Raw genomic sequence first — 15,727 nt, 5'->3', positions numbered from 1 at the left:
GAAGCGAAGATTTTACAGTCTGAATTTAGCAGGGAGATAGGTCTATAGTTCTTAATTTGTTGTAGGTCAGCACAACCCACAACAAATTAAGTGTGGGTTACACTTTGGCACAAGTGTAATATATGCTTCTGACCACGATTTGGGTATCCTCATCTTAAACATGACTTCATTCATAACTTCTAGCAGTGGAAGATTCAATGATTCCTGTAATGTCTTATAAAATTCCACTGGCAGTCCATCCGAACTTTGAGCCTTTCCATTATTTTGTTTTTTAAGTGCTTCAGTTAACTCCATCATCGTTATATTCCCTTCTAGCATCGTTTCAGTTTCTTTAGATATCTGGGGTAGATTTGCTTTCTGCAGGTATTGTTTAACTCTTCCCTCCTCTATGTTCTCTTGTTCATACAATTTTCCATAGTAATCTTGTATAATTTTTTTCTTCTCTCTATTTCCATTGCAAATTTGCCCTTGTCTATTAATTGCATTATTTTTCTTGATTCTCTCTCTTTTTTCAGTTTATACACTAACCATCTACCTGGTTTATTTGCATTTTCAAAATAATTCTGTTTAGGACCTCTAAGTTTTTATGCTAGTTCTTCCTTTTCCATTAGCCGCATTTTATGTTTAATTGTATCCATTTTTATTTTAATGTCCTTTTTTGTGGAAGTTTCTGTAGCTCTTTTTCAAGACTCTTGTAATCATCCTCTAATGTTTTAAAAGCTTGTCTTTTCTTAGTATTTCTTTGCTTTGTATAGTCTATTATAGGCCTTCATCGTATCCCAAAGTTTCTGCATTGATGTCCTCTTTTCTGTTTTCTTTAAAAAAGAAAGCCATTCTTTCTCCATTTTCTATCCTTTTCTTTTAATATGATACTGTTTAAAGTCCATCTAGATCTTCTCCTTTGTCCTTTCCATTTAATTGTCATTGGATTGTGGTCTGCCCAAGTATTTATTTGTATATCAATTTCCTGTATGTTGAGAATCAATTCCATTGACATCCATATCATATCTACTCTAGACCATGATGAATGTCTTTTTGAGTAGAAAGTATATTGTCTATTTTTAGCATTTTTTTTCTCTCCATGCATCTTTTAAATCTATTTGATCTGTCATTTTAAAAAAGGATTTTGGAAGAGTCTACTTTGTTTTATTGTTTTTTGTGTTTTATAGTCCAATTTCTCATCTACTATTCCATTGAAATCTCCCGTCATGCAGATATTAACATAGTCCAATCAATTATTTTCATGTGTAATTTTCTATAAAATTCTTCTTGATTGTCATTTGGAGTGTAAATTGCTATTAAGAGTGTTTTCATATTATTGTCCATAATTTCCACCACCAAGATTCTTCCATCATCATCTGTATAAATTTGTTCTGCTGGAATATATAAAACCACTCCTCTTTTCTTACATTGTGTCAATGCAGTAAATATTTTCTCTAATTTTGGCTGTATCAATGTTCATGTTGCTTTTTAATATGTACTTCTTGTAGGCAGATGATATCAAAATTTAATTTCTCTAATTTATGAAATGTTTTTCTTCTTTTGATAGCTGAATTAAGTCCATTTATATTAATTGTAATCAATTTTTCTCTTCCATATTTATACTTTATAAGAAGAATTTGCTGCTCTAATAGAGCTCAGTTTTCATTGTTCTCTAGGCTCCACAATGCCGCCTACCACGCCTTCTTCTTTTTCAGTCACTAATAGACATTCCTCTTGAAATTCAATTAATGATTCTTCTTTTCCTGTTTCCTCCTCTTTCCCTCTAAAATATTCTGCATAAAATAGTTCTTCTTTCTCAATTGAATCTATTCTGTGTCTTTGTCCTTGCCATACAAACATGAGACCTTCTGCTATCAGCTGTCTGTAATTAATGTATTTTTAAAGTAAAATTTTAGTCAGAAATTGATATTTTCTTCTTATCGCTCTCACTCTTCTTGGTACTTGTTTCAGAACCATAATCTCCTTATCTTTATATTTCAATGTTTTATCTTTTGCCATCTGTAGTATTTGTGTTTTGATTGCTTTCTTAGTAAATCTTATATGAACTTCTCTTGACAGCTTATTTCTCACTGTATATCTTGTGAAAACTTGAAACACCTTGTCTATTCCATTCATCATCTTCTCTTTGGTTATCTTCAATGCTTCTGCCAGAATTTCTATCATTATTTCTGGCAAATTTTCTCCCTTTTCCTCTTCTATATTTTGAAATCTGAGATAAAATTCTGATCTGTCGATCTCCCATCTCAATATTCCACTCTTATCTTTTTCAACCATGCTCAATCTGCTGTCAATATCTCCAATTTTCTTGTCTCTTTGTTCATCTTTTTCTTCATTTTTTTTAAAATCTATCCTCATATTTCATCATTTGGTGAATATTCTCCATTTTTTCATCTGTTTTTCTGTTCTTTGTTCCATATTCTCTGTTCTCTTTTCAATATTCTTTGTTCTTACTTGTATTTTTTGAATTCCTTGCATAATCATCTGCAATGTCACTTCCTTTTCTTTTTCCTGCTGCAACATCATCTGTATTGATCTTTGCCCTCCTGATGGTGAAGAGGAAGAAGTTGCCAATGGCCATTATCTTTTTACTCATTTCCAAACAATTGATATACTATATGATAGTTCAGTGATACAAGGTCTTCAGGTTCTTCTATACCTTAATCCGCTTATACGGGGGGCAAATATAATCCCAAATAATCATAAAAAGAAAAAAAGAAAAAAAGGCTCTTATATGCTTTAATCCAATTAAGTAGAATGGAATAACAAGCTCCAGTAGAAAAAAAAGAAAAAAGTATATATCTGTTAATGCATCCAACAGAAAATAAATACACCTTTCTTAAAGAAAGAGAAGAAAGAGAAAAAAGAGACTTCTTCTCCAAAAAGCCTCAGTTCAGCTAGGAATAGCTAATTGAGGGGAAAGTAGAGAAGTAACATCAAAGAAAAAACAAGAGTAAAAAAACAAGCTTTCTGTCAAAAAAAGAAAAGAAAAAAGAAACTGCCACTGTAGAATCCAAGGCTCTTTTGTTAAATTCCAAACAAAATTAACAATTCTCTTTCCAAGGTCACTGCTATCTTCTTTCTTTCAACTCCAAGCTTTCTTTCAACTCCAGACTCCAACCACTGATAGTATCCCAGAGGAGCATCTATATAAACAATCTTTCATGCTCATCCCACTATTGTTATCGATAAACAGGCTTAGAGTCCTTAAGATAAAACACCAGCTCTTGCTTCTCTCCAAGTTATCAAACACTCAAGCGAGAAAAAGAAAACAATGTTTCCAAGCCTCTGGGTGGCAGTGTTACTTATTTTCCTCTACCTTCACTTCCCTCCTTGTATTCAAAATAAGAAATTTTTTTAAAGGGAACTTAAAAAAAGATATAAATGGGCATTAAAAAAGAAAAAGAAAGAAAGTCTTAAACAATAAAAATTATTATGTGAGTATTTAAAAAAGGAAGGAAGAGAAAAAAAAACCCAATCCAGTTTAAAAATTAAAAAAGCATTTATAATAGTTCCAGCAATAAAAAGAGTTTTTTTAAAAAAAACACTGTTTGACTCAGGCTTAATCTTGCCGCTTGACCTCTTCTGACTTCAAATTTAATTTTACTTTTAGTCTTTTAGGGTATTCTCTCAAATAATAATGAATAAAAATTATCTCACCAGATCGACAAACTGTTCTCTCCAGCTTTTCTTCCATTTCGGAGCTGTCCCAACTTCAGCAGCTTTAATGGCTGCCTCTCTGCCACCGGAAAAAAGGGCTTTTCCTTGATCTACCGGGGACTTTGCAGTGTCCCTGGGATCAGCAGGATGTGCCCTTCTCTATCACCATCTCTACAGGACGGTTTAGGTCCAAAAGGACCATCCAGCAGCAGAGATATCGACAGCAATCTTAGAGCTTCAAGATCATGTGTCATACCATCGCGACGCCAGCCCCATCCCTTTAAATGCTTTTGATGTTGATGATTGTATTTACACCAGAATTGACACAATAACAGAAGAACAGAGTGGAACGGACTTTGAAGTCTTCTAGTCCAACCCCTTGATCAAGCAGGAGAAGCTATTCCATTCCAGACAAATGATAGTCCCATCTTTTTTTGAAATCTCCAGCAATGGAGCACCCACAACTCAGAGAGACAAGCTGTTCCATTAATTAATTGTTCTGACAGGAAATCTCCTCAATTCTAGATTGGATCTCTCTTTGATAAGCTTCCATTTCAAAACATTTTGCTTTGCATTGCTCCTGAAATGGAGAAGAGGCACCAAGATTGGAGGCTGCGGGATTTCTTTCATACAATTTGGTTTATATTTCTTTGCATATTGTGATTAAAATCACTTGGCACTGGGTGACCCTTCAGTGTTTCACCAGGGTGTAATCGTTTAACAGCAGAACTCCATGGCTGGCCAATCACTCCTCTGGTCTAGGAAAGAAGCCCTATAGCAGATAGCAACAAGCAGGCATGCAAATCCTTTAACAGCCATCTTCAGGAGTGCCACAGGATGTGTCTATTCCCATTGCCATCTTTTCTTAGAAAAAGATATTCAGATTCAGCAAAGAATTATTAAATTAAAAAGATGTCACATGTCTCTCACATAACTACTAAAGAATTATTCAATAACTATTTTGCTGGTATATGTATTTGAAATATAACTTCTCTTTGTAAAACTTATTTCCAATGTCTCTGTTTTGCTGTAGATACTAAACGTGAGAGCCCAAAATATGGTCTTTTGAAATGCCGCGAGGAATTGGCCAAGCTTCTGGGGAACAAATTTCAGGAACGTTATTTTGTCATCAAGGATCAAAAGTTGCTTCTACTCAAAGAGAAACAGGTATAGTAATCTGACAAATTAATGCAAGATTAGAGAATAACAAAGTTGGAAGGGATCTTGGAGGTTTTCTAGTCCACTCCCACCCCGCCTCTCTCAAGGAGGAGGCCCTACACCAGGGGTAGTCAACCTTTTTATACCTACTGCCCACTTTTGTATCTCTGTTAGTAGTAAAATTTTCTAACCACCCACCGGTTCCATAGTAAAGGTGATTTATAAAGTAGGGAAGTAACTTTACTTTATAAAATTTATAAACAGCAAGTTAAAGCATATAATAATAATTACTTACCAAATACTTTATGTTGGACTTTCGCTAAGTTTGGCAGAATAAATCTTTATAAAACAACTTACTGTAGTTAAATCTTTTTATTTATACTTTGCATACATAGAAGCATGAAGTCCGATGAAATTACATTTAATTAATTAAATTATTAATGAGATCCATGAGGCTGATGCTGCGAAACTAAATACTGGTTATCTGGCTCAATTTTTGTAAGTAATAAACGAAGATCTCCTCTTTCGGAAATATTCAGGCAGTTTCTTTCTTTGGTCATAATATGATTAACAGCACTAAAGCCTGATTCCACAAGATATGAGGTAGGGAAAGGTATCAATAAACTGAATATCATTTTCCACATATTTGGATATAAGATAGGTATGTTTTTATTTTGCCATAAGTTGTCATATCCACCACTATCAAATTTATGTTTACTTTCTTCATCATATCTAATTTCTAACAGTTCTTCTTGGCAAGTTGTATCAGCCTCTTCAATATTTGTGGTAAAAGGATTTTTTATCCAGTCATACACCTTCAATTTCAAAATATCTTCAAATCCTTTTTCCATGTCCAATTTAAATTCGTTGAGGTGGCTACTGAACCTGTCAATATCCTCTGGAGTTACATCATCTTTTATAGATGATAATTCAGGAAACTGATGAAATTCTTTCTTCAATAGATTATAACGAAGTAGTTCAAGTTTGTCAATAAATAATGACACAATACTTTGGCAATCTATGAGAGTTTTATTAGCTCCTTGACGCTGCAAATTGACATCATTAAATCTCTTGAAAATATCTGCCAAATAAAATTCTTTACTGTTTTTAACTGTTGACACAGATTGGTCTCATTATTACTTTCAAAAAATTGTATGACACTATCATATAATGCTACAAAATGAGCCAAAGATGTACCCTTTGACAGCCACCAAACCTCTGTATGCAAAAGTAATGTAATAAAATCTTCATTATTGTCCTGGCAAAACTGTCGAAACATTCTATCATTTTTTGCATTGAATTTGATCTTGTTTACGGCTCAAATTATTATAGTTAATGATGAATGGAGACTTGTACTTAGATGTTTTCCTACAAGATGTCTGTGTACCACACAATGAATACATAAAACATTTGGCACTTCTTCCTTCAAATAAGCAACAAATCCACGATAGCGGCGTATCATTGATGGTGCTCCATCAGTAGCGCATGCAACAATATTATTCAAAGGAATATTATTTTTTGTAAAGTATGATTTCACAGTATTAAATATAGATAATCCTCTTGTATTTGTAATGAGATTTATTGTGAATAGCATTTCTTCTCGTAATGTATTGTTTTCATCAAAATAACGTACATATGCCATCAATAAAGCATTATTATCTGCAATGGTAGACTTGTCCAATTGCATGGAAAATGAAGAGTTTTGGAGAATACTTATAAGATTTTTTTCAACATTAACTGCCATTTCTTCAGTTCGTCACTTTACTGTGCTATCGCTTAGGGGCAACATTTTTAAAATTTCAAGTATATCCTGATGCATTACTGTTGAGATAAATTCTTTTATAGAGGGTATTATTACAGTTTCTCCAATATTATAGCTTTTACCACTATTTGCAATTAATTGTGAAATGTGATAAGCGGCAATTAATCTATCTTTGTTCGCTGCATGTTGTTTTTTAAATGATGCAACGATTGTTGAACGATTTTGAATTTTTTTATATATTTCCTGAAAATATTCAGTGGGCTTGTCCTTATCATTTGGATGCTTTGTAGTGTTGAAAGAAATGTCCTTCTGGGTTCGGCTCCAAGTGGGGAAAAAGTCACTTGAGACATGGAGGCTGCTTGGAAAGATGGTTTTAATGGTGGGCAGGACCACATGGCTTGAACCTTACAATGAATTTCTGTGAAGGAAGCAAAGAAAGAAAACTTTACAATCCATTTCCACTCCCACCCCCACCCCATAGTCTTTACAGTTGTCTTCTGGGGATAGAAGAGAGTCTTTAGGTCTTTACTTGTCCATCTCAGGGTCCTTTCTTTCATATCTTGTGGATGGTACTAGGCTTAGCTTGCTGGCAAGAGTGGTCAGTCAGGCTTGGTAGAGTCTGTCCCAGGCTTGGCTAAGTTTTTTCTCATGTCAGGTTTTATCAGGACACAATCACCAGCAGCCAATTTGAGAGTTATGGTTTGAGCTAGCAGTCCTTTGTTTCTGAGGTAAAAAAAGAGGCCAAGTATACAGTCCTTTACAGACATATCTTTAGTTTTATGTTGTGGAATTTCCTCCATTCTGTCCAAGTGTGGAAATCCAAACATTATTTCAGAAGGCAGACAATGTGCCGGCATGGGAGGCTTACCTGGGCCATATCCATTGGTTAGGCTAGCCAGTCCCATCTGGGTCGCCAATTGTTGAAAGAAATGTCCTTCTGGGTTCGGCTCCAAGTAGGGAAAAAGGCACTGGAGACATGGAGGCTGCTTGAAAAGATGGTTTTAATGGTGGACAAGACCACATGGCTTGAGTCCTGAACAGAAAAGGTGATCACATGCTTCAATGTTGGTGGAGAAAAAGAGAAGGGAAGACTGAGATGCTGAGTCCCTGGTCTTATGCCCTCTCTGGCCTTTGATCTTGATCTTGTATTCTGATTGGTTGTCAGACTCCCATGGGGCCATGCAGGGGAAATTCTCTAGGCTGTGTTTTGAATCTAGGTTTGGTTGAGTTCTCAGATGCCATGTGGTGAGTGGGTGAAGGCTAGTTATGCCTTAATCCCATCACTCTGGAGCTGAAGGGGAGAACTCTTTATTATGTAAAGTGGACTAGCTCATTGACAAATGGGGATGGGCAGGAAGCTATTCTGTCTTTTAAAACATGTTTCTTCCTTTTCACATCCAGACAAAAAATATTGTGCCTTTTCCATATTTCCTAGGATATTTCATTTTTCTGGGAGAAGGCTGGGTGATAACTTCCTACAATAGAAAGATGTTCTCGCAATCGACTTGGCTTCATTGCCTCATTGGATAATGTTTTACGACACAATAAACACATTGGATGTTGTTTATTTACAACAGATTCTTTGAAACCCATCTTCAAATACTCTGGCAAATAGCCACGAGCATATTTCTTTTTTTGAGACATGGGCTCACAATATTTCACAATATTTTGTTTGAAGCTGTAGGCATGTGCTCACTCTCACAAATCTAACTGTGTACTGACCAGTACGACTGCAAACAAAAGAGCCTGTGGCATGTATCATCGTCTGCGCATGTCTCTCATGCATCGTGGATTGGGTTTGGGGGGGGGGGAGCGCTGGCTACCAGCTCTGCTTGTCTGTTACAGCTGGGTGGTGTGGGGGGAGATGTGCGAGCTATTCTGGGATGAGGCTCTTTTGTTTGCAGTCACACTATAGCGCCATTTAGTTTAACTTACGTAACATGAGCTAAACTTATGCGTGGACGATACAAATAGTATATTTTTAGAAATTTAAATTGTCATAGGGTATTTTATGAAAACCTAATGAAAATGTTTTTAAATAATGCTATGATTTTTTTTTTAAGTCAATTAAATAAAAAAGGGAAACTGTTTCAGTATCAGACAAAACCCCTATCGCCCACCAGGAAAGCTGGAACACCCACTAGTGGGCGGTAGGGACCAGGTTGACCACCACTGCCCTACACCTTTTCAAACAAATAGCTGGTAATTTGGTAATTTAAGTTCAACAGTCACTGGGTTAATAATTTTTACAATGGGGAAAGGACCTATACATTTTGATCCAAGGTTTTAGAAAGGTTCTCTAGATTGTGTTGTGGCCCACCAGTTGCGAGCAGAGCTGGCAGCAGACTTGGATGATGAGGAGGTTGGAGAAGAACTTGGGCTGGTTCTGGAGCCTGGGGAAGGCTCTGATGGATGCTCAGTATTGGATAGAGAGATAGAGTCAGGGCCATCTGGCATTTCCCAGCCACCAGAGAAGCAGCTGCCTTTGGAGTCAGAGATGAGTGTGGAGGAGGAACAGCTGGGGCCTGTTCCAGATGTACAGAGCAGATATGGGAGGTGAACAATGGAGTACAATGAGTCAGCTCAGAAAGCAAAACAAATGGGGATGCTGAATGGCCTCTCCCTGACTGGGGAATAAACAGGAGGAAAATGGAGGAGTTGTTGTAGCAGAAAACAGTTTGCATTTCTAGAAAGTTTGCTTCATGTGTGTTTCTTGCGACCGAGACTACCTTGCCAGAACAGAGATTTGTCTATTTTGTTGACTTAATTTGCAGCCTTCCAGCTGGGAGCTTATAACCTTGCATTTATCTTAATGAGCTGATAAGGTTAACTCTGATGAGCTTTAGTTAACTCTTTGTCAGACTCTTTCCTGGACTTTCTGTTGGTGAATGCAGTTAGTTCCCAATGTGCAATTAGAGAGAATTTTTTTCTTTGTGGGGAGTCTGTTTCTTGCTTCTGTGAAGGCGGTCAGAACAGACTGCCAATACTTAGTAGACAAATAAATTCCATTCCCTACTTCAATTTTTTTCTGTTGTTTTTGTTTTCAACATATTTCTCCGACCTCAGCCAATGCCTGGCAAATCACTGGTTATGTAATTTGCAATTGTTTCTCCTACTCTGTTCAGTACTCTGCACTTAGGTGCCTCCACTGGGAGTTCTGGCATGGCAACAAAGTCTCTGTCATTTGCAACTCGGAAAGGGACAAAGCCAGTGCTGCTATGTACTGCATATGCCACCTCTGCAAATGAGAGCAAGTCTGCCCAATTATCCTGCTGATAATTGACATAACACGTCAAGTACTGTATCAATACACCATTGGCATATTCATAGGCACGGTTACTCTGAAGATGACGGGAGGAGCTAAGACCTTGGGTAGTCCCTAGTAATTTCAAGAACACTTGCCAGAATTGAGAGGTGAATTGCACTCCATAATCAGAGATAAAAAGAAAGCCTCTGGACCCTGGGGAGGGCAGAAAAACCATGCCAAAAGTGGGGGGCACTGGTCGCACGAACATGTGTGTGTGTGTGTGTGTGGTGTCACGAGCGCATAGCATTTTGGGTGTGGCATGCCCGCACATGAGCACCACCTCCCGTGCTCCTCTCGCTTTTGGCATGGGAGCCAGAAAAGGTTAGCCATCACTGACATAGTCCATTCTCAATCTAGAGCATTCACTGAATCAAATAAGTAGTCATTGACAAGCACTTTTCTCTGATCCCCGTAGTAATGAACCTCTTAAAGAGCCAGATAAAATATCAGTCAAACAGAATTACATGAAAAGAGGCTAACTAAGATGAAGATGAAGAAATATAAGAAGAAGTCAGAAACAATCCGAGGACACATAGTACAGATCTGGTTATACATGTATAGCATCAGCTTACGCATGACTGAGCAAAGAACTGCTGGAAACAATGAGAGCTGCAAGAAATTGGTTTGCAGAAATCAGGGGAGCCCATTTCCTGCTAGTTGCTTTTATTTTGGGGGGGGGGAATTCCTTGTTCTGTGAGGTCTCAGTCTCAGAAGTTATTTTCTCTTGCCTGTTACACTGTCATTATTTAACGTTTACTAGGAGCCCAAAGAGAAAGATAGGACGATCCAGCGATTTCCCCAATCAATGGGCTCCTTTTTGATGGAATTTGCAGTCCAGCTTTGTCCCCACCTGTTTGCTGTGAACTTACAAAATCACTGCAAGATTTGTCACTTTCCAATAGGCAGCTATACATTGTTGCCAACCATAACCTGGGTCAATACATATCCTAGGTCCCCACAGACAAAGTCTCAGATGAGACTGCCCTAAAAATGAATTGTCCCAAGAGCTCCTCTATGTCTTTCTACTGAACATGTATCTGAAGTCATCCCAGTTGTTCCCTATTGGTCAAAAAGACAGTGGTATAGGTATTCATGGGATTTCCCATGAATGGGGAGTCCAGTTTCACTCAGACCTACAGGTGAAACTCGAAAATTTAGAATATCATGGAAAAGTTCAATTATTTCAGTAATGCAACTTAAAATGTGATACTAATATATGAGATAGACTCATTACATGCAAAACAAGATAGTTCAAGCCATGATTTGTCATAATTGTGATGATTATGGTTTACAGCTCATGAAAACCCCAAATCCACAATCTCAGAAAATTAGAATATTACATGCATTCAATAAAACAAGGATTATACTTAGAACAATATCAGACCTCTGAAAAGTATAAGCATGTGTATGCATATGTACTCAGTACTTGGTTTAGGTCCCTTTTACAGCAATTACTGCCTCAATGCGGCGTGGCATCGAAGCTATCAGCTTGTGGCACTGCTGAGGTGTTATGGAAGACCAGGATGCTTCAATAGTGGCCTTCAGCTCTTCTGCATTGTTCGGTCTCATGTCTCTCATCTTTCTCTTGGCAATGCCCCATAGATTCTCTATGGGGTTCAGGTCAGATGAGTTTGCTGGCCAATCAAGCACAGTAATCCCACGGTCATTGAACCAGGTTTTGGTGCTTTTGGCAGTATGGGCAGGTGCCAAGTCCTGCTGGAAAATGAAGTCAGCATCCCCATAAAGCTCGTCTGTGGAAGGAAGCATGAAGTGCTCCAAAATCTCCTGGTAGATGGCTGCGTTGACCCTGGACTTAATGAAGCACAGTGGACCAACACCAGCTGATGACATGACTCCCCAAATCAACACAGACTATGGAAACTTCACACTGGACTTCAAGCATCTTGCAGTGTGTGCCTCTCCATTCTTCCTCCATACTCTGGGTCCTTGGTTTCCAAATGAGATGCAAAAGTTGCTCTCATCAGAAAAGAGGACTTTGGATCACTGAGCAACAGACCAGGTCTGTTTTTCTTTAGCCCAGGTAAGACACTTCTGACATTGTTTGTTGTTCAGGAGTGGCTTGACAACAGAAATACGACATTTGAAGCCCATGTCCAGGATTCGTCTGTATGTGGTGGCTCTTGATGCACTGACTCCAGCCTCAGTCCAATCCTTGTGAAAGTCCCCAACACTTTTGAATGGCCTTTTCCTGACAATCCTCTCCAGGCTGCGGTCATCCCTGCTGCTTGTGCACCTTTTTCTTCCACACTTTTTCCTTCCACATAACTTTCTATTAATGTGCTTTGATACAGCACTTTGGGAACATCCAACTTCTTTTGCAATTACCTTTTGAGGCTTTCCCTCCTTCTGGAGGGTGTCAATGATGGTTTTCTGCACAACTGTCAGGTCAGCAGTCTTTCCTATGATTGTGATTCCTACTGAACCAGACTGAGAGACCATTTAAAGGCTCAGGAACCCTTTGCAGGTGTTATGGCTTAATTAGCTGATTAGAGTGGGGCACTTTGAGCCTAGAATATTACACCTTTTCACAATATTCTAATTTTCTGAGATTGTGGATTTGGGGTTTTCATGAGCTGTAAGCCATAATCATCACAATTGTGACAAATCACAGCTTGAACTATCTTGCTTTGCATGTAATGAGTCTATCTCATATATTAGTTTCACCTTTTAAGTTGCATTACTGAAATAAATGAACTTTTGCACAATATTCTAATTTTTCAAGTTTCACCTGTACACCTGTGTGGGGCTTAATTGGCAGGCTGTTGCAACTCCTGGCTACAGTGCTGCAAGATAGTGCAAGATAGTCTGGGGTCTCTTCTTTTATATGGCACTACAAATTTAATTCACAAGTCTTGGCTGAAGCATCCTATGGAAATGAATCCTATGACAAAAAGCAGTCTTAAGTAATTGAACAAGAGCATTTTCAATAAAAGTAAGGAAATAGAAAAGTTAAGTCCCTAAGTTGAATGTTGTCTTTCTCAAGAACCCAGGAAGTAGTCTTGGGTTTTTGCTGAATTGGCATAATAGTTTACATATGCAAGTGACTAAATCTATTTCAAGTATGCTTATACAGAGAAAACCTATTTCCACTTCATTAAGCTTTAATAGTAATTGTCTAGTCAAATGTCCTGGATGTAGTTAAATAAAGATGGACAAAATAATCCTGATTTACACTGTAACACTTTCTTTATATCTGTGAATTGAGGATTGTCTTTCTATTGTACACCTCTAGAGTGTCAAGCCAGAGAGAGAATGGCTACTGGATATGGCCAAGGTTTACCTGGGGATCCGAAAAAAACTGAAACCACCTTCACGGCAAGTGACTATCAGATGCAATTTTTTCAGCTTGGTAGATATCTAAATGTCAAAACTGATTACTATTCTTTATACAGGTGGTCCTCAATTTATAACCACAATTGAACCCAAAATTTCTGTTGTTAAGTGAATATTGTCCCATTTTATGACCTTTCTTTTCACATTTTTTTTTTAACAAAGTTTTATTCATTTATTTTTTGTTACATATTTTGACTTCTTTTATGAACAAAGTGTTGTCCTGGTCCCCCCCCCCCCCATTTTACATCTTCTATTATGCATATTACATTTTACATCATATTCCCATTTTACATTTCAGTCATCTTATTTTTATTCCATATTATCCCACTTAATTTATTTTTTTCTTAATATATGAACAATATCATTTTGCCTCTCAAAGTTAATCAAATTTAACATATCATTTCCATCTATTATTCTTTTTTACTATTAATAATACATATCCTCAAATTTAATTTTATATAGTAAATGTTTTATTTAATTAATTATCCACAAGTATTAATTTTAATCTATATCCCACACATTTTACTGAATATATACCATTAGCTATATTTACTAAATTTCATTGTGTTCTACTAATAAATCCTTTTATTTCTTTCCTCCTTTCAACCATTTTCTCTTAGTCTCTCAGGAACTAAATTTCTCTCCTATTCTCTTCTCTCCACCCATTTGCCATAATTTAATAAATGAAATGAAACAACAGCAAAAAAATAATAATAATGAAGGGACAAGACATGTGGAAAGTTTTTGCATTTCTCTGTGAAGATACATTCTTAGCTTCTTTGTGTTTGGGCAACTTTTTCTGTTCCCTAGAATCATCCTTTGCCTTTGTGCTTTATATGTGGTACAGAAGATGATTAAGCACCTTAAAGTATGTCCAAAACAGGAAAAAGCAACCTGATTTGGGAACAGAGAGAAGTTTTAAGGAGTGAATTGTCTTAATTACCTGCAAGGCTCAGGGTACCTTTTATAGCTCCAACCTTTCCATCCGCAAAAAAGAAAGAAAAGCATTACTATTAACAAAGTTTTCTATAAAGAACTTAGGGACTACAGGTTTTAGGGATGTGGTTTAAGTGCCTACAGAGTAGCCCCAGTTTCAGCTCGTTAGTTTGTTTAAATTATAATCATGTCCTATTTTTCACTATTACAGATGGGGCTTTACTCTAATTCTTCAAAAACAACAATTGTGAGTATCTTTCACAAAAATATGATCAGTGAAGTGAATAAAAATCTAAAGTTATATAATTCTGCATCTAAAATGAAACATATACATAAACATAAAATACAGTGCATATTAGCTACAATATTATCTGGAAAAAATTCTAAGATTGGGTAGTTTGGCACTTGAATCATACAATGCATATCCAAGATTGTCCATTATAAGAATACAGAATAACAGAATTGGAAGTGATTTTGGAGGTCTTCTAGTCCAATCTCCTACTCAAGCACTGACCATGCTTATTTCTACCATTCAGTTTGTTCTTTCTTCTTAGTGCTTTTCTAATATCAAGCACAGAGAAGTTGAGGAAGGAATGACGGTAGAACTCACAAATATTGTTTCATATCATTTATACAATTGTAGATAATGTCCTAAAAATATTTAGATTGGCTGCATTTCAATCTACAAATGTCACCATTCAAAATTTAATGCACAGTTTCTATTATTGATGAAAAACCTTGGTGAAGTAATGCTCCTGGTTATGCTGGAGATGTAGGCAGTATAAATAGTAAATATTCAACTTAGAGATGGAAACAATGACGGTATACTATTTTCTACTTTCAGAGATGTAGTTTATTATTCTGTGATAGAAGAGTTTAAAGAGTTTAAATACGTAGTTTCTTTGATAAGCTAAATGTTGGAGAACTGCAACATCTCCAGGATGATGACCATTCATTACTTGCTTTTTTTAAAAAAAATACTAAATATTATAATGTATAAAATTATCAGATGCAATATTCATATTTATGTTCATATATTTATTTTATATTATTTTCATTTTGTTTTCATTTTTATGATGTATGCCACCTAGTCACTTGTTGAGATGGGTGGCTATAGAATTCAAATAAATAAAAACAACAATAAAAACTAATACAAATTTTAAAATAATGTATAGAAAAGAAAGAAACAGGGACAAATACAATTCGAAAAGAAAGAAAAGTAAAAATATAATAAAAAGATAAGTAATATATAAAGAAGTGGTTTCCTACCTACATGTATAAACAATTTTAGTAACATCACCTTTTCTTAAAATAACAGATGCTTCTTCCTAATCCCATTTTTTTATCTATAAACAAATCCATAAAGCATATTTATTTCAATCCTGACATCAGCAAAAATCTATCAGTAGTAGTACTAATTTTTTTCTATTACTTTCTGTGACTTTTGCAAATTTCATACTCAAGAGATGAACTTTTGACTATCAGATAGTGGACTTTTAATAACGAGCAGCTTTCTGGGTTTATTCCTCCCTTCTTTTCAAATGTGGAGG

General features: G+C 36.3%; 1 protein-coding gene across 1 annotated transcript in view; it reads left to right on the top strand.

Moving 5' to 3' along the window:
* ARAP3 (ArfGAP with RhoGAP domain, ankyrin repeat and PH domain 3) overlaps positions 1–15,727 on the top strand; it is a 131,155-nt gene that overhangs the window by 94,650 nt on the left and 20,778 nt on the right. Inside the window, exons 28-30 of the mRNA XM_087721843.1 lie at positions 4,694–4,827; positions 13,141–13,223; positions 14,389–14,424. Coding sequence (XP_087577969.1) covers positions 4,694–4,827; positions 13,141–13,223; positions 14,389–14,424 — 253 coding nt within the window. The remainder of the gene's footprint in view (positions 1–4,693; positions 4,828–13,140; positions 13,224–14,388; positions 14,425–15,727) is intronic.

Source organism: Thamnophis sirtalis, unplaced genomic scaffold (assembly GCF_051295495.1).
Source record: "Thamnophis sirtalis isolate CommonGarterSnake01/CBP01778 unplaced genomic scaffold, rThaSir2_p1.2 scaffold_8, whole genome shotgun sequence".
In the NCBI taxonomy this organism is placed as follows: Eukaryota; Metazoa; Chordata; class Lepidosauria; order Squamata; family Natricidae; genus Thamnophis; species Thamnophis sirtalis.
This window is presented reverse-complemented; position numbering and strand designations above follow the sequence as displayed.